This window comes from Dama dama, chromosome 4, assembly GCF_033118175.1.
Source record: "Dama dama isolate Ldn47 chromosome 4, ASM3311817v1, whole genome shotgun sequence".
NCBI lineage: Eukaryota > Metazoa > Chordata > Mammalia > Artiodactyla > Cervidae > Dama > Dama dama.
Window position 1 is genome coordinate 9980576 of NC_083684.1, and position 19425 is coordinate 10000000.

General features: G+C 37.4%; 1 protein-coding gene across 7 annotated transcripts in view; it reads left to right on the top strand.

The window, feature by feature from the left end:
* Positions 1 to 19425, top strand: part of CNTNAP4 (contactin associated protein family member 4) — a 265683-nt gene that overhangs the window by 202401 nt on the left and 43857 nt on the right. For all 7 annotated transcript variants that reach the window (XM_061133985.1, XM_061134018.1, XM_061134042.1 and 4 more), the window contains one exon: positions 4904 to 5031. In XM_061133985.1, coding sequence (XP_060989968.1) covers positions 4904 to 5031 — 128 coding nt within the window. The remainder of the gene's footprint in view (positions 1 to 4903; positions 5032 to 19425) is intronic.

Sequence of the window (19425 nt, forward strand, 5' to 3'; positions counted from 1 at the left end):
ATTAATTTTTTTAAATGAATCACTGCCACATATATAGGTAGGTAGATACTGAAAAACTTAGTACAGTGAAGAAATTAGATAAAGGTATGTTTTGATGAAATGTATTACAACAAATCTGATTTCTAGATGGGAAGATCATGATCTCTTTATTTGAATTTTGTGGTAATAAAGCATGGGTCATGCACCTTTTATTTTTGTAATATGATGAAACAGAGGCATCTGTTTCATGCTTGCTTTTCATTTTGAGTCAATTATCATTATCTTTGAAATTAAGTATAATTAAGAATTATATTCTCAAAACATAGTTACATAAATAAGTTAAAATTTACATAAATTATATTTAAATAAATATATTTAGTTACTAACATATCTCTTCAGTAGTCTTGCCTATAAACCTTTAAATATGTAAGCTTAGACTTTCCCCCAATTACTTAAACATGTAGCCCTTTTATTTTCTTAAAGGATGCACTATACTATGAAAAACTGATATTCTGTTTATCATATTTTGAAAAAGGAAATCTATAATATTTAGATTTTATATTGAACATGAAATATTTTATTTATTCATTTGACATTACATTTATTCATTTGAAAAATATCAAAGACTGTGTTATATCAAAAAGCAAATTATTTTATGCCTCTAAAGGAGGCATCTGTATGGAGAAATTATTGTACTTTTATTGTTATGTGTTCAGCATGAAGAACATTGTCTCTCTTACTTAAAGTCCGGTTTCTCAAAATTTCTACTAGTTTTGGAAAATACTTTTTTCTTCTCGCTGTCTTCACACACACACACACACACACACACACACAAATGCCCAGAGTGTATTTTAAAATGTGAATAAAAAAATTTTTTAAATTAATCTAATCACCAATAGGCTTCCCAGGTGGCTCAGTGGTAAAGAATCTACCTGCCAATGCAGGAGATGTGGGTTCAGTCCTAGGGTCAGGAAGATTGCCTGGAGAAGGAAATGGCAGTCCACTCCAGTATTCTTGCCTGGGAAAGCCCATGGACAGAGGAGCCTGGCGGGCTACAGTCCATGGGGTCACTAAAGACATGACGTAGCAACTAAACAGCAACATCAGTCACCAATAACTCTCCTGTCTCTGCATGACATTTTATTCATCAAAAATAATTTTTAAAAATAAGATTTTGAAACTTTTCATATTAAACTCTGCTTATGCTTAAGTAGCTTGTGTAGAACTAACCTAATCCCAAATAACATTTATAATCCCAGGAAAACTATTTATTAAAAACACCTACTTGAAGCAAGGAGAGATAGGAAAGCCTTCCTCAACCATCAATGCAAAGAAATAGAGGAAAATAATAGAATGGGAAAGACTAGAGGTCTCTTCAAGAAAATTAGAGATACCAAGGGAATATTTCATGCAAAGATGGTTTTGATAAAGGACAGAAATGGTATGGACCTAACAAAAGCAGAAGATATTAAAAAGAGGTGGCAAGAATAAACAGAAGAACTGTACAAAAAAGATCTTCACTACCCATATAATTACAATGGTGTGATCACTCACCTAGAGCCGGACATCCTGGAATGTGAAGTCAAGTGGGCCTCAGAAAGCATCACTACAAACAAAGCTAATGGAGGTGATGGAATTCCAGTTGAGCTATTTCAAATCCTAAAAGATGATGCTGTGAAAGTGCTGCACTCAGTAGGCCAGCAAATTTGGAAAACTCAGCAATGGCCACAGGACTGGAAAAGGTCAGTTTTCATTACAATCCCCAAGAAAGGCAATGCCAAAGAATGCTCAAACTACCACACAATTGCACTCATCTCACATGCTAGTAAAATAATCCTCAAAATTCTCCAAGCCAGGCTTCAGCAATACATGAACTGTGAACTTCCAGATGTTCTAGCTGTTTTTAGAAAAGGCAGAGGAACAAGAGATCAAATTGCCAACATCTGCTGGATCATCGAAAAAGCAAGACAATTCCAGAAAAACATCTATTTCTGCTTTCTGCTTTATTGACTATGCCAAAGCCTTCGACTGTGTGGATCACAGTAAACTGTGGAAAATTCTGAAAGAGATGGGAATTCCAGGCCACCTGACCTGCCTCCTGAGAAACCTGTATGCAGGTCAGGAGAAGCAACAGTTAGAACTGGACATGGAACAACAGACTGGTTCCAAATAGGAAAAGGAGTACGTCAAGGCTGTATATTGTCACCCTGCTTATTTAACTTCTATGCAGAGTACATCTTGAGAAATGCTGGACTGGAAGAAGCACAAGCTGGAATCAAGATTGCTGGGAGAAATGTCAATAACCTCAGATATGCAGATGACACCACCCTTATGGCAGAAAGTGAAGAATTAAAGAGCCTCTTGATGAAAGTGAAAGAGGAGAGGGAAAAAGTTGGCTTAAAGCTCAACATTGAGAAAACTAAGATCACGGCACCCAGTCCCATCACTTCATGGCAAATAGATGGGGAAACAGTGGCTGACATTATTTTGGAGTTCTCCAAATTACTGCAGATAGTGATTGTAGCCGTGAAATTAAGAGACGCTAACTCCTTGGAAGGAAAGTTATGAGCAACCTACACAGCATCTTAAAAAGCAGAGATATTACTTTGCCAACAAAGGTCCGTCTAGTCAAAGCTATGGTTTTTCCAGTGGTCATGTATGGATGTGAGAGTTGGACTATAAAGAAAGCTGAGCGCCAGAGAATTGATACTTTTGAACTGTGGTGTTGGAGAAGACTCTTGAGAGTCCCTTGGACTGCAAGGAGATCCAACCAATCCATCCTAAAGGAGATCAGTCCTGGGTGTTCATTAGAGGGACTGATGCTGAAGCTGAAACTCCAATACTTTGGCTACCTGATGTGAAGAGATGACTCATTTGAATAGACCCTGATGCTGGGAAAGATTGAGGGCAGGGGGAGAAGGGGACAACAGAGGGTGAGATGGCTGGATGGGATCATCGACTCGATGGACATGGGTTTGGGTAGACTCCGGGAGTTGGTGATGGACATTTTAGAATAGAAAAGTGCAGCATCTGAGGTTAAATATTCATGGCATAGGTTTCAACTCTTATGGGAGTTAGCAAAAGAAATCTTCAGTAAACCTGAAGACCAGTAGAAATCATTCAATCTGAAGAACACAGGAAAAAAAAAAAAATTGAAAGAAAAATTGACAGACCCTTTGTGGCTTGTGGGAAAATATTTATGATTTAACAGGCAAGAAATTGGAGTCCCAGAATGGCAGGAAATAAAATGAGGCAAAAGTATATATCGTTTGATGAAACCATGGCTGAAAATCTCTCAAATTTGCTTAATAAACGTCTCTGGAAGCAAGCCCCCGAGATGGCCCCCGATTATACACACTGCCTGTTATTCACACCACTGTGTAATTTCCTTCTCTTGTATGTTGCATGGACCTTGTGACTTGCTTTTAAAGAATAGCATATGATAAAATGACGAGATGTCACTTCAGAGACTGAGTTACAAAAGACCATGACTTATAACATGCTTGAAATTCACTCTCTGCATCTCCTAGCCTTCTTGTTTGATTCAGCAGCCTGCCATGTTGTGAGCTGTTGTGGACAAAGAATCGAGGGTCGCCCTCAACCAACAGCTGGTAAATACCCAAGGCTCTCAGTTCAGTGCCCAGAAGAGGTAGAATAGCCAATAGCACAGGAGTGAGCCTTCCCCACCCAAGCACTGATTTGACTGCAATCCTTGCCAACACTTTGAGTGTAGCCTTGAGAGAGACGCTGAAACAGAGGGTCGTAAAGCAGAATAATCACACATTATATAAAAGGTCTTAAGTCACCACTTTGTTTTAGGGGATAATTTGTTATGCATTAGTATCAGCAGATAACTAATACAACTTCATTGATGTTTTGAAAGTAGCCAGTTTGGGTGAATCTGGTGGAACACCTTCCACACAGAGAAATCAGGATGCAAATGAAGGTGACCTCCCATCAGAAGACAATGAAATGACACCTTTCGCAGGGAAAGAGGAGGCAGTGTCGACCTAGACTTTTACAGAGGACACAAATATATTTCACAAATGAAAGTAAAATAAAGTCCTGTTCAAATTAAACGAATGCAGAGAGAATTTGTTGTCAGCAGAACTGTACCGTAAGAAATAGTGATGGAAATTCTTCAGGCTAAACAGACCGTTTAAAACAGATCTTCAGGCGGGAATGAAGGGCACTGGGAATCATGAATAAGTCAGTAAATGGAAAAAGCAGTGTTTAAATTTTTCTCTTGATTAAATAAATTAAAATTCACTATTTAATTGTATTATAAAGTTTGTAGCATCTGGATTTAAAATATATTGCAACTGTGGCATAAAGAACAGGTGTTTGTGTAGGGAAGGGTGTTAAAAATTATCCCATAGTAAGCTTGTGACATTTTAAGTAATACAACGTAAAATCTAAGTAGACTGTGATGAATTAAGGATGCATCTTATAATCCATGAAGCAAATATTAAAATAAAATAAGCAGATATGTGGCTAAAGAGTGACTGAAAAAATAAAATTGAATACCAAAGGAAATATGGAGTAAACCAAGAGGAGGCATGATAGAGGGAGCAGAAATACAAGATGTCCTGTGGGGGGGAAAATAAGAAATAAATACCAAAACAATAGATCTAAAAATGTACTATCAATCATTACATTAAATGGCAATGGGTTAACCACCTCATTTAAAAGGCAAAAAATGGCCAACAGAACTTAAAAGCACCAGTTATATTCCGACTGCAAGGAACACTAAAATGCTGCCCTGTTTTTTCATCCTCAGAGGAGCAATTTGATCCTGACTCTTTTCTGTGTACCCATTTACTCAGACTGTCTTGGCTTTGAAATGCAATAAGGACTATTGTTTACTCCCTAACTATGTTAACCAGAGTAATTTAAGAAGCTTGTTGTTGTTACTGTCTTTCAGGACCAACGACACTGGGTTCCTTTCTTATAAAGAACATCTGCCAGTGACTAAGATTGTGATCACAGACACTGGGCGGCCACATTCAGAAGCAGCTTATAGGCTGGGGCCTCTGCTGTGCCGCGGAGACAGTAAGTGGTTCCTCAACATGTCTGAGGAAAGAGGTGTCACCTAAGAGCCACGTTGCCACATAATAACTAGTCAGACTTCTCTTTTGAAAATCCATAAGCAGTGTCTGAAATAATCCCCCTCGTCAGTCAACAGAGTGCCCCTATAGAATGGAAAGCCCTGGAATGAATGCCGGGACAGCAGGCCTTGTTAAGACTCCAAAGAAAGAGCCCACAAAGCATCTCTGTTTGGCTGGTTCATAAATTCATTCCCTCCTTCCTCAGTGTCTACATGCCTTTATCCGTATAGGAACACCTCAGTGCTGCATGACATTATTAAGGATGTATGGTGAGTTTTCTACTGTTGGGCCTGGGGTGAAATTAGAACATCAGGAAAGTCAAAGTCAGTTTAATCAAACATATTTGAACTTTCATTCTCTCTTTTTTTTCCCCCCAGTTTGTGTGTGTGTTCTTACTCTAAATCAGTGGGACCTGCTGTTTTGTATATTCAATATATGAATACTCTGAACCAGAATTTTTTAATTAAAATATAGTGTCACAGAAAATACATATTTTCAGCAGAGAATGAAATGAGCATATGTGACCATTTATAACCTCTCTGAAGTCAGTTAGGTTCGAGATTGATTCATTACTTTTTTATGCTTTTAGTTACTTCCAGAACTTAACATGCAAATAGAAGAAATATTTATTTACCTTAAAAGTATATCCTGAAATGAAGGTTTATTCCAGAGGCTCAACAGAGAAAGAGTTGATCTGACAATGCGTTGGATTTATGGAGATGCATAGCGGAAGTTGCTTAACTAAAAAGCAAAGATGATACCGGCCTATAAAAAGGTGTATGTACATTGTAAAAAAAAATGACCCGCCATTATACCTACCATCCCTAATCTTTATCATCTCAGCTTCCTGGTCTGCCAGTAGGCCTTACACAGTCACTTGAAGATGACATAGGATATTTCATGGAGGGAAAAGTTATGTGCAAAGAGATGAGGTTGTAAACGCAGGCTGCATCCAGAGAAGTGCAATGATTTTGCGTGACAATGGAGAAATTGTTCTATTCATCACATGCGCTCCTCACAGCTGGCTCCGATCTGAACGCTGTAGGGGCTCAGGCCGGCTTCCCCCGTTTACCACCATCCCTGGGGAATTGTTCTGCTTTGACTGAGGTCACTGCCGACTCAATTCCTTAGGGGTTCTTTCTTGCAGACTTCCCGTCTTAAACTTGAGCACACAGCATCTTTTCACTCAGAGCAGAGCTCCTCCTTCCCAGGCGACTCGCTCCCTTAGGGGATATTTGGCAATATGTGGAGACATTTCTGGCTGTTGCAACTGTGGGGGGTTGAGTGCTACTGGATCCAGAGGGAGCGGCCAGGAATGCTGTGAATATCCTGCAATGCTTAAGACAGCCCTCCACCTCAGAGCGTATCTGGTCCATGAGGTCTGTGGTGTGAGGCTGAGAAACCAAGCATTCAGCTGTTACGAGAATGGGGATACAGGGGGAGGCTCACAATATTAGAACAAGGATTAAAAATAGCGTAAGTGTTTGGAGACCTGCGGGTTAACCTCGGACATTAAGAGTCACTGAATTTTCACTGGCCTTCCTGTCCACCATGTCTACCTAGGGGTTGGGTCTCATCCTCACATGAATTCACAGAGCATTTTCTGCATAAAGGACCCTGTCTGAAGAGCAGCAGTGTCAGAGTAATGAATGCCCCCCATTTTCTCTGTGTGGGTAGCCTGCACCCCTGAAGGTGCAAAGCCCTAGACACATTTTTTTTTTTTTCCCCTTTCCAAATGAGATAAACGGGGCATATGTAGGGCTTCTAGATACGGAATCATGCAAAGTGGGCCTTATAAGCAGAGGAGAGTTATGTGAAAGTTATCCTGAAGGCATCAGGGTTGGAACACTAATTAGGACTGGGATATTTTAAGACTGAGAACTGGCTTAGTTTTCATGATCCAGGAAAGTGACCTTTGAGTGTTAGACAAGGACAATAATGAAGGCTTGAACTAGGCAATGGTTGGCATGGGGCTTAGATAAGGGGCTCAATCAGGGAGGTAAATTCAATACGATTTGGGGTGAGGGTGACAGAGTATGAGGATGACCGCCAGGTTTCTGACTTGAGTAAAGCTGGTGGCACTGTTTGTTGAATCAGTAAGAATGATTCATGAGACACAGAATTCTTAGATTTTCTTTGAACAGAAAAATGAAAAGATGAAAAACAAAATAGTATCTTGGTCTTATCACACAAACCAGAGATGTTGACATTTTCATATCTAGCCATGTTTTTCTAGGAAAGAAAAAACAACCCAGAAGCCTTGAGAAAGCAGGATGAGTAAACAAAAATAAGTGAGACCCACAGGTACCAGATGCTAGCTGGCTCCTAATTCCAAGTCTTTATTTTCATTTTTTAAAATGTGGATGGGTATAAAATTTTGTGTTACTACTAGTATTATTGTTTAATGTCAGAAGTCACAGAGAACATTGTTAGACATTTTACCAAAAGCACAGAAGATATGAATGATAAAGTCCCCTTTTTTAAAGTTGTTCTGCAGATATGAAACTTCATAAATATTGTTGACCTAAAGAATTTGTGAATATGAAAATAAGTTTTTTGAAAAAAATATGTGAAAAGTAAATGCCAGAATTCAACATCCTATTTATAAAAATTAAGGAAACTAGGAACTTAAACTTCCTCAGTATTTTAAAAGACATTTGTGAAAATCTAAAAATCTGACGCTTTATCCTGAATTGTCACAGACTTAATGCTTCCTCTCTGAGATCAGGATCTAGACAAAGGTGTCTGTTCTCACCAATCCTATCCAGTATCATACTGTGGGTCCTAGCACACGTAGTAAGTAAAGAAGAGGAATTCAAGGCTTATAGATTAGAAAGGAAGAAATAATATGTCTCCATTTATAGATGACATAGTTTTCTAGGTAGAAAATTCCTAAGAATTTTTTTTTAAAGTGAGTTTAGCAAGGTAATAGGATGCAAGTTCAATATTCAAAAACAAATTATGTCTCTATATGCTAGTAATGAAAAATTGAAATTTTAAAAGTACCTTTTATAGCAGAATTAGAATCAATTTGCAAAAACAAAAACAGAAGAATTTCAACCATACGTCAAACTGCATACCAAAAATAATTCAAATTAATCATAAACTTAAATGTAAACCCACAAACTATAAAACTTCTCTAAGAAAATATGGAAGAAAATCTTAGTGACTTTGGGTTAAGCAAAGGTTTTTTTAGATACAGCATCAAGAGCATAATCCATAAATTTTTAAATGATAAATTGAGGTTCATCATAATTAAAAACTGCTTTTAAAATGACATTGTTTAAAAAATGGGAAGAAGAATCACATATGGGGAAAATATGTTTGCAAAGTACATATCTGATAGAGGCTAGGATCCAGAATATTTGAAGAACTAACAGTGCAATTAAAAAAAATTCAGATTAACAAATGGGCAAATGATTTGCACATACATTTTGTTAGATAAAATACACAGATTTCAAAGAAGCACATAAAAAGATTTTCAATATTAGTCATTAGGGAAATGTACTACATTTAACACCAAAATAAGATACTGGTATATAGCTATCAGAATGGCTGACATTGTAAAAATATAATAAAACAAAAAAACCTGACAATATCAACTGCTGAGAATATAGAGCAGCTGGAATTCCTCGTGCATTGCTGGTGCCAAGTGCAAAATAGCACTGTCACTTTGGCAATTTTTTATAAATCTAAGCACACATTTACTATAAGATCCAACAATCCAACTCCTAGGTATTTGCAGAAGAGAAATGAAATATCTGTATGCACAGGTTTATATTGGCTTTATGCATAGTCTTCTAAAACTGGAAACCACCCAAATGTCAGTGGTTTAATGAATAAACCAGTGGTTTAATGAATAAGCCAGTGAATAAACATTCCATTTACTGTGGTGTATCTATGCTATACAATGGAATATTACTAAACATTAAATAAAATGAACTTCTGATACACACCAGCAACAAAGATGAATCTTCAATGCATGATACTGACTAATAGAAGTCCAGCTTAAAAGGCTATGTGCTGGATCATTTGATTTCTAAGATATTCTGGAAAAAGCAAAATCATAGGAACAGAAAAAAGATTTCTTTTGCCAATCGCTTTAAGGCAAGAGGAATTTTGCAAAAGAGAACAGGTAAAGGAGATGTTCTATATCTTGAGTGTTATGGTAACTTATGTGACTTGAAGCATTTGTCAAAATTCCTAGAGCAATTACACAGAATTAGTCAGTTTTATTCTATGTAAATTATTCTCAGTATATGTGACTCAAAAAAAAAAAAAAACCCTAAAAATCACAACCCACACCTGAACATTAATAATAGTACAAATAGTTATTGTTGCTTAATTTTTAAAGACTTTATTTTAAAAATAAATTTACAGTGAAATGAAGAGGAAATTACAGAGATTTTTCATTTATTTGCTGTCCTCACATATGTATAACCTGTCCCATTAGCAACATCACTCACCAAAATGGTACTTTTTTTTAAAGCAAAAATGAAGGTTGCTTAATTTTAAAGTTGGGTCATTAAAAAAATATCAATAGTTAAACTTGTAAGACATAAAAACTAGTATAGATTTTAGTAACATGGGTATTCTCCAGGATACTCCTAGGATTCTACTGAATATGTTTCTGACTTTTACTAACCTTGGAGACAGAGGATCAAAGGAGCAAATCATGGAAAAACATCTGGGTCTACAGTTAAGAGAAAGGTGATAACTAGGAGGGTTTGTGTAGGTAATTTTCCTTTCTGCTCTCCCAGGAGAAGTGGGACCATCTTCATTTGTGGAGTGCCATCATAAGTCTGCCCTCTGATGCCCTCTCTCAGCACCTACTGTCTTACTTGGGTTTCTCTTACCTTGGAGGTGAGGTATCTCTTCATGGCCACTCCAGCAAAGCGCAGCCACCCCTCCTTACCTTGGATGTGGGGTAACTCCTCTTGGCTAGAGTACGTCAAGGCTGTATATTGTCACCCTGCTTATTTAACTTCTATGCAGAGTACATCACGAGAAATGCACAGCTGGAGGAAGCACAAGGTGGAATCAAGATAGCCGGGAGAAATATCAATAACCTCAGATATGCAGATGATACCACCCTTATGGCAGAAAGAGCCTCTTGATAAAAGTGAAAGAGGAGAGAGAAAAAGTTGGCTTAAAGCTCAACATTCGGAAAACTAAGATCATGGCATCCGGTCCCATCACTTCATGGCAAACAGATGGGGAAACAGTGGCTAACTATTTTTTGGGGCTCCAAAATCACTGCGGATGGTGATTGCAGCCATGAAATTAAAAGACACTTACTCCTTGGAAGGAAAGTTATGACCAACCTAGATAGCATATTAAAATGCAGAGACATTAGTTTGCCAACAAAGGTCCGTCTAGTCAAGGCTATGGTTTTTCCAGTGGTCATGTATGGATGTGAGAGTTGGACTATAAAGAAAGCTGAGTGATGAAGAATTGATGCTTTTGAACTGTGGTGTTGGAGAAGACTCTTGAGAGTCCCTTGGGCTGCAAGGAGATCCAACCAGTCCATCCTAAAGGAGATCAGTCCTGGGTGTTCATTGGAGGGACTGATGTTGAAGCTGAAACTCCAATACTTTGGCCACCTGATGCGGAGAGCTGACTCATTGGAAAAGACCCTGATGCTGGGAAAGATTGAGGGCATGGGGAGTAGGGGGCGACAGAGGGTGAGATGGCTGGATGGGATCACCAACACAATGGACATGGGTTTGGGGGGACTCTGGGAGTTGGTGATGGACAGGGAGGCCTGGCGTGCTGCAGTTCATGGGGTAGCAAAGAGTCGGACATGACTGAGCGACTGAACTGAACTGATCATAAGTCTTCTAGACCAGTACTTCTTCAACCTCAGCATATGTTAAAAATTACCTAGAGAGCATGCCAATTGCACTTGTGTTATCTTTAGCACCCTCACCTCACACTAAGGAGAAAGAGTAGAAGTCTAGTATTGACCCACAGAGTTAAGTGATGTTTTGACATAAATCAGGAAGATACCTGCGTGGACCTTCCCCTATTTCTGCAGGTCCTTCAGCACAAAGAAAATTCATCAACCACTGACGGCATCTAGCATCATTTTCTCTTCACTTGCCTTCTTTCCTTCATCTATGAAACACCCCCAGTCCTTTTACTGAAACCATTCACACCCTTTCTCCACGAAGCCTTCCACTGGTCTCTAGAGGGCTTATTCCTACACTTTCAAAGAATGTTGAGTAAATTATGAAGATATACTTCTTGTTCTGGCTTTTAATTATTTCTGAGCCTCTCAAGAGCAGGTCCATTCCTCATTTATTATTGTATCTTGACACCTAGTACATTACCTGTTACATGAAAGATAATCAATAAATAGCAGTTTATGAAGGAATAAGAATGATCCATCATATACAGCTCGAGAAACCTATAGCTTGTGAATTATTTGTGAGAGACAGGAGTAAGTTTTTGATTGTACTTATTAAATGATATGCAAATATATTTTAATTAAAGGAGTTTTGATTACATTTTGAAATACATTCTGTTCTTAAAAAAATCACATACTACAAAGGACATCTAGTTCCATCCTGAGCCATTTGTCATTCATGTACGTGGGCTTGAGACAGTGAAAGTGCTTTCAAATAAGCACATGATTTTACTTAATTATTTTGATTTTCACTCTTCTAATGGTACAGTGCTTTTATAAAACTGAAACACTGTTTACTTCTTGGAGAAAAAATATTTTGTGACTTACTTTGCTTTTTGTTTTCTGTTCTTTTCTATGTTATGAGCTAGTCATTGACATTCAAGAAACTTCCCAAATGTGGGAGAACAAACATTCTTTCTAACACTTTTTAAAGATTTCCATTTTTTGAGACTGGGAATCTTGATAATTCTCAGGACTACAATAATATTGTCTTGTGACAAGTTTCTACACATACATACCTTTATTTGTTGCTTTACTTTTAAGCATTAATGATAGTTGATATGAAGTCATAAAATCTTAAGATATACATATATGTCAAAGAAAAGACTATAGTAATCACCAAGAGTCACACAATTCAGAAATAGTGACTAGTACGAGTGAGCATTATTCCAGACATTTCTAAATATCGCTACTGCAGGGTTTCCCAACCTCGGCCCTCTTGCCATTGGGCTGTGATTCCTTGTGACGGTTGGGGGCTGTCCTGTCCTTTGTGGGACATTTAGCAGTATCCTTGGACCCTACCCACTAGAGTCCAGAAGCATCCTCCCCAGTTGTGACAACAAAGTATGTCTCCAGAAATTGCCAAATGTTTCCTGGGGTCCAGAATAACCCCAGGTTAAGAGGCACTATTCTAGATAGAGGAATAGAAAAAGAGATTCAGAAATAAACTGATTTATTAACTTTTTGAACTGAAACTGACAGAGAAAGAAGAAACAAATTGAAGCCACAGGGATTGATTTATATTAGTTATATACCTAATAAACATGTATTCAATGTACATGATCATGGCTAACTTAAACTTTATAAAAGTTTTAAAGGTTATAGAGTCACTAGGTTTTCTATTAAAGTCTTTTGTATTCTAGACAGCATTGATCTATTCTGAAAAATATGAAAATTAGCACATATCTGTCCTCTCCTCTTCTTTTTCTCCCCCCACCTCCCAATTTTTGCTAGTTTTGCTATTATTTGAATGGTTGTCTATTTTTGAATACTAACCACTGGTCCTGTCATCAGAGGCCCTCTATTCATGAATGAATTTTTTTCTTTTTCTTCTTGGATGAATTGCATTTTCAGGTAATGATATTTTCTTTGTTTTTTCCCTCTAGAAAGACTCAAGCGTGTTGCATTTCCTGAGCTGGCACACGCTTGAGAATGTTGGTTGCCTCTGAACTCTAAAATGAAGTTGGCTGGTTTAATTTTATGTTGTTTTTTGGTAACAGCTTTATTGAGATACAGTCCATGTGCCCTGTAACTCATCTATTTGAAGTGTACAATCTAATGGTGTTTCGGTATATTAAATGGAGTTGTATAACCATCACCACAAGCAATTTTAGCGCATTTTCATACCCCACAAAGAAACTTGTACCTGTTAGCACACTTCCCATTTTCCCCAAACTCCCACTCCAACCTTAGTCAACCAGGCATCTACTCTTTATCTCTGCAGACTTACTGATTCTGGACATTTCATACAAGTGAAAACACAGAATGTGGGATCTTTGCAATTGGCTTCTTTCACCTAGCATCACATTGGCAAAGTTTATCCATACTGTAGATTATATCAAATGTTCTTTATTTTTGAAGACCTAGTCGTTCCTTCGTATGAATACACCACATTTTGATCATCTACTAATCAGTTGTTGGCCATTTGTGTTGGTTCCACTTTTTGTCTATTATGAATAATGTTGCTGTGAACATCCGTGTCTAAGTGTGTTTTTTTTTGGACATGTATGTTTCCACTTCTTAGGAGTATACATTTAGGAGTGGAACTTCTGGAGTAAAAGGTAACCCTGTGTTTAACCTTATAAGAAAGTGATGTAATGTTTTTGAGTCACATTTTGTGACTCTTCAGCAGTTTATACATAAATATCCTACTGGACTTGCACTAAGAGATTCAGTCAGCCTTGTCTTTTCTAGCTTTTTAAGGGGTCTTTTGATGGACACCTTTTGATTCATATTTCGTTATGAATTGATGTTCTATTTTTACTTTTCACCAAAGAGCTTGTATGTGCTTTACCCTCAGAATTCTTGCAAATTTGGTAAGACTTACCTGTTACCTTAATACTTAAAAAAAAAAAGTTAGGCTCCCTACATTTTCTTTCAGAAATTTGTAGACAGTGCTCCTTTATCTTCTGATTTTTAATGTTGCTATGGGAAATTCTGACTTTTCCAGCTTGAGATGATTTGCTTTTTCTGACTGGATTATCGAAGGAATAGTTAACCTCACAGGTCAGTAACTTAACAACGCAGTGTGTGTGCTGCTACGTTCTCCTAAAACAGGATATGGTGTGGTAAATGGTATGCCTGCATTTTATAATCTGTCTCAGGAGTTGTGAGCCTGATCTAAATTTCTGTTCTCAGTAATTATGTGACAAGGCAGTATTTTTTTTTTAAGCTCTTTGACATTTGAATTTTTCTACTAATTTTGTGAAATGTATTTCTTCTCAGTTAATTCATTGCGTTGAAATTTCATGTCTAATCAAGACACCCTCAGAACTTACATGGTTTGAAAAGATTGTTCCAAGTTTCTTGTTCTAAGAAACCCTTGTCATTGAAATTAGTTTCTTCATTTTGCCTGCATCGACTTGTTCAGCTGTCTGAGAAATCACAGCTGCCCAGAATGCATTAAATAATCAAAGGTGCATGTAGGCAATAAATAATTTTGCAGAAGTTGTATTCTTAGACTGGAAAAAGATATTGACTAGTGATTTGGTTAATTTCTCTTCCGTTTGACAGAGTCCTGTTCCATTTGGCAGACTACATATAAACCATTAAAAAGAATGAGGATCAATTCCATTTTAACTGATAATCATATAATATAATTTTGCAAGCTCCACTTTCTCTGTTAACCCTTCAACATTAGTAAATTCTTTTTATTTTTTAAGTCTTGAGTTTTATCATATTTTCTTTCCTTGAGCTTCCTTTATCTCATTTTGTTAAAGTTTCTCCACCTTGTTACCCTCTCCTCTCTTCTTGCTTTTTCTCTTTCTTCTGTCTCTCTTCTGTCTCCCCTCTTTACCTTCCTTTATTAGCTTGTGCATCATACACCTTTCAGAATGGTTAAAATTAAAAAAACAAAAAGTTAGTGACAACACAAATTCTGCTCAGAATGTGGAGAAACTGATCACTCATACATGCTGCTGGGAATGTAAATTGATACAGCAACTCTGGACAATTTTGGCAGTTTCAAAAAAAAATAAAAAAGCATGCAACTCTCATTAGAATCACTGATTATACCCCTTGGCATTTATCCCAGAGAACTGAAGACTTATTTGTATAAAAACCTGCAGAAGGATGCTCATAGCAACTTGATTTGTAATGACTGAAAACTGGAGCCAACCCACATGTCTTTCAGCAAGCACATAGTTAAATAAATTGCGGAGCATCCATGCCATGCCACACTCCTCAGCAGTAACAAGGAATGAACTATGGACATACACAACAAGCCAGGTGAATCTTAAGAGATAATTACGAGTGAAAAAATTATCAGTCTCAAAAGACTACATGCTGTACACCTTTATTTGTAGAGGGTTCCTCAAATGACGGTGGAGAACAGATTAGTGGTTGCTTGGGGTTAGAGAGGGCCTGAGGGCAGGGTGGAAGAGAGTGTGCCTTTAAGAGTGAAGCGTATGCGCCACAGCTTCCTTGTCCATTCGTCTGCTGATGGGCGTCTAGGTTGCTTCCATGTCCTGGCTGTTATAAACAGTGCTGCGATGAACACTGGGGTGCACGTGTCTCTTTCAGATCTGGTTTCCTCGGTGTAGCATCGAAACACGTATATTATCAAGGCTGAAACAGATCACCAGCCCAGGTTGGATGCATGAGACAAGTGCTCAGGGCTGGTGCACTGGGAAGACCCAGAGGGATGGGATGGGGAGGGAAGCGGGAGGGGGGATCCGGATGGGGAACACACGTAAATCCATGGCTGATTCATGTCAATGTATGGCAAAAACCGCTACAATATTGTAAAGTGATTAGCCTCCAACTAATAAAAGTAAATGGGGAAAAAAAAAAAAAAGTGAAGCATAGTGATGAAAATGTTCCACGCCTTAAGTATATCCATGCCAATGCCCTGGTCATGATATTGGACCACAGTCTTGCAAGATATAATCATTGGGAGAAATTAGGTAAAGGGTACACAGAATGTTTATTATTTCCTACAACTCCATGAAAATCTATGGTTATCTCAAAATAAAAATTTTCATTAAAGAAACCCATATTTCGAGCTTTTTTAAAACGATTAAGTGTTCAGAAAGATTCTTTTGACTAGTAAATTATCCCTTGCCTTAGCATTTCTGTATTTTCATTTTAATTTATTCGCTTTTAAGAAAGGTAGTGTTACCAAACTCATCAAGTTGTATACCCTAAATATGTACAGCTTTTTACATGTCAGTCATATCTCATATAAGTGGTTTTTGAAAAAGGAAGAGAGAAAGAAGGAAAGGAGGTGTTAGCACGTCATGCAGTTTGATTTTAAAAGTAAAACATAGTGTCTTAAAAAACAACTGATTTGTCAAAATATTGTCCTTTTTTAAAACATCTTTATTGAAATGTAATTCATATACTGTGCAATTCACCATATAAAGTGAACTATTCAGTGACTGTTAGTGTATTCATAGCATTGTGTAACCATTTCCACAATGAATTTTAGAACATTTTCATTACCCGAGAAAGAATTCTAGGCCTCTTAGCCTCTGTCATCTTTCAGTTTTCCATCTTCCCAGCCAACTAATCTACTTTCTGTCTCTGTAAATATATTTGCTTTTTAAAAGAGAATCAGTATCATTAATAAATGATATAAATAAAAGTTTGGTAAAACAGATGTTTAAAAAATTAATTGTAACTTAATATTCTACTAAGTTAATTTTCCCCCATGGGCTCTTTTTACCTTATGTATAGAATTAAATACTGGGTACATCTTTCTTTTCTATGTAAAAAAATATATGAATCCTATTATTCATGCAATTTGTTTTGAATTCTAGAAAGTTAGTAAGTGGTATACCTGAAGGAATCTTTCCATATCTCTAGTACCCTATAATGAATATAATTGAGACTATAGTAATTATTATTTAATTATGATTTACTTAAAGTAATACATTTTTACATATACTTATATCTGTTTTGTTCAGATTCTTTTCCCATTTAGGTGACTCCAGAATTCTGTGTAGAGTTCCCTGTGCTATATAGTAGGTCTTTGTTGACTATCTGTTTTATGTACAGTGATATGCATACGTCAGGTCTTCCCTAGTAGCTCAGGTGATAAAGAATCCACCTGCAATGCAGGAAACCCGGTTTTGATCCCTGGGTCAGGAAGATCCCCTGGAGAAGGGAATGGCAACCCACTTCAACATTCTTGCCTAGAGAATTCCATGGACAGCGGAGTCTGGCAGGCTACAGTCCATGGGGTCACAAAGAGTTGGACATGACTGAGTGACTAACACACACACATATCAATCCCAAACTCCTAATTTATCCTCCCTGCCCTCCACTTTTCCCCTTTGGTAACCATAAGTTCGTTTTCTGTGTCTGTGAGTCCATTTATACTTTGCAAATAAATTCATTTGTATCATATTTTCATATTCCACGTGTAAGGCTCATATGATAACTGTCTTTGTCTGAATTAACTCACTTGGTATGATAATCTCTAGGTTCATCTGTGTTGCTGCAGGTGACGTTTTGTTGGCACGACAAAGAGCATTCACACAGTAGGCGTTTGCATTCAGGTCTGCTGCAGGCATAGCCTAGGGATTTTTAAACCACCCCAGCCTTGAAATCCTCTCGAAAGACCTGCTGCTTCTGCTGCCTCATGCCTGCTGGGCTCTGCTCCGCCTCTTCTTTCCAGCCCCTTCTTTCTCTGAGGCAACCCACATCCTCCCCGGTGCTTCTTGGCACAGTCTGTAAAGAGCTGAGCTATCAAGTGTCAATAACATTATTTGATCACGGAAATATTGACCTTGGATTTCTTTATAATTGTTGTGGATTAGGAGTAATTTCTTAATTCAGTTAAATGTTCTTAGGTTTTTACCTACTGTGAGTCTGTAAAATAAGGTTTGCTAACTAGACAAACGAGGTACTGTGTGTGTGAGAGTGCTTAAACTACCTAAGATAATAAATTGTTTTCACTACTATAGAAGCATTCATTGTAAAGATAGCAACAATTCAAAGAATTTGTTCCTCTGTTTGAACCAGTTCCCTGAATGATGCTCTATTGGGTTAGTTGTGATTTTAAAATGAAGTCAATGGAATATTATATTCTCATAGTAATATTATCTAATTTAGACCTTCAAGTAATTCTGAGTGTTCCTCTTAGTAATCAGTCCAAAAGAGCAAGATTTAATAATATTCCATAATTTAAAGTTACAGCTTTATTTTAATGTTTATACATTTCAGCAGACAGACATTTAATTCCTTCTAAAAATAGATCAGGTAAGAACTGTTAAGAAACCAGTGTGTTATTACCCCTGGCTTGATATTTTGCATTTTCTTGCTCTCTTTCCTAGAAAGTAAAATGTCTAGGCATATAAATAGCTGTAAAATGGAAATAAGGGCAAAGTTTGACATACTCAGAAAATATACAGTTTCCCTTAGCTTTAGGGAGAAAAAAGTCCCTTTGAGTGTATTCTCAACTGAATAAACTCAGCTCTAAAATTGTCCACATATGAGCTGGGGATTGACTTTTGAATCAGGTTCATAGGAAATACAGAAAAAATACAATAGATGTAAACACTGTCTGGATCCAGAATTTATAGAAAAGAAATGACAATCTTAAGGAATAAATAGAAGCCAAGTCAAGTCTGTGACTTTAACTCTAACTCCCTTTCTGTTCTCTACTAGCATAATGAATCGTTGTTTTGAAATTCCTGTGTTCTAACTTCAGAGGATCAATAAGTCTTTCTTCCAGGAAGGTGATTTAGTCGAATTTTATTCAGTGTTGTGAGTACATATGAAGGCAGTTGCTTAAAACTCAAGATGTATATCTCTTTTTGATGTGTTGACAACTTGCATAGTTCATTGCTCCAATAATACTTCTCATCAACCACATGTATCCAGTTGGATTTCACGCCTGTCACTTCATGCCACTGCATGTGTATGTTTTTCCCCATATTTTCTGCTATGTAAGACCCAGAATATTTTTTCAAAAGAAAACTTGTAGATAACCAAAAAAAAAAAAAGTGGCAAAGTGAAGAAGTTGTATTTCTGTATGACAGAAATTATAATTAACTATATGCTTCCCTGGTGGCTTAGAGGGTAAAGTGTCCACCTGCAATGCAGGAGACCCGGGTTCAATCCCTGAGTCAGGAAGATCCCCTGGAGAAGGAAATGGCAACCCACTCCAGTACTCTTGCCTGGAAAATCCCATGGACGGAGGAGCGTGGGAGGCTGCAGTCCACGGGGTCGCGAAGAGTCGGACACGACTGAGCGACTTCACTTTCACTATATAGTCCACATAATTTTTTGCAAATGTCTTAGTATACTTCAGTTTTGAAACACTTTCACCTTCTTACTTTGAGCATTGAAATTTTTTTGAGAGCCTTTTTCCTCACTGTTACAAGCAGAGTAAAAGATAATTTAGGATGAAAAGAGCATTTTCTCTTTGAGACTATCAGCATAGCACAGAGTAGGTAGTGTCTTGATCTTTAATTAGATGAGAAT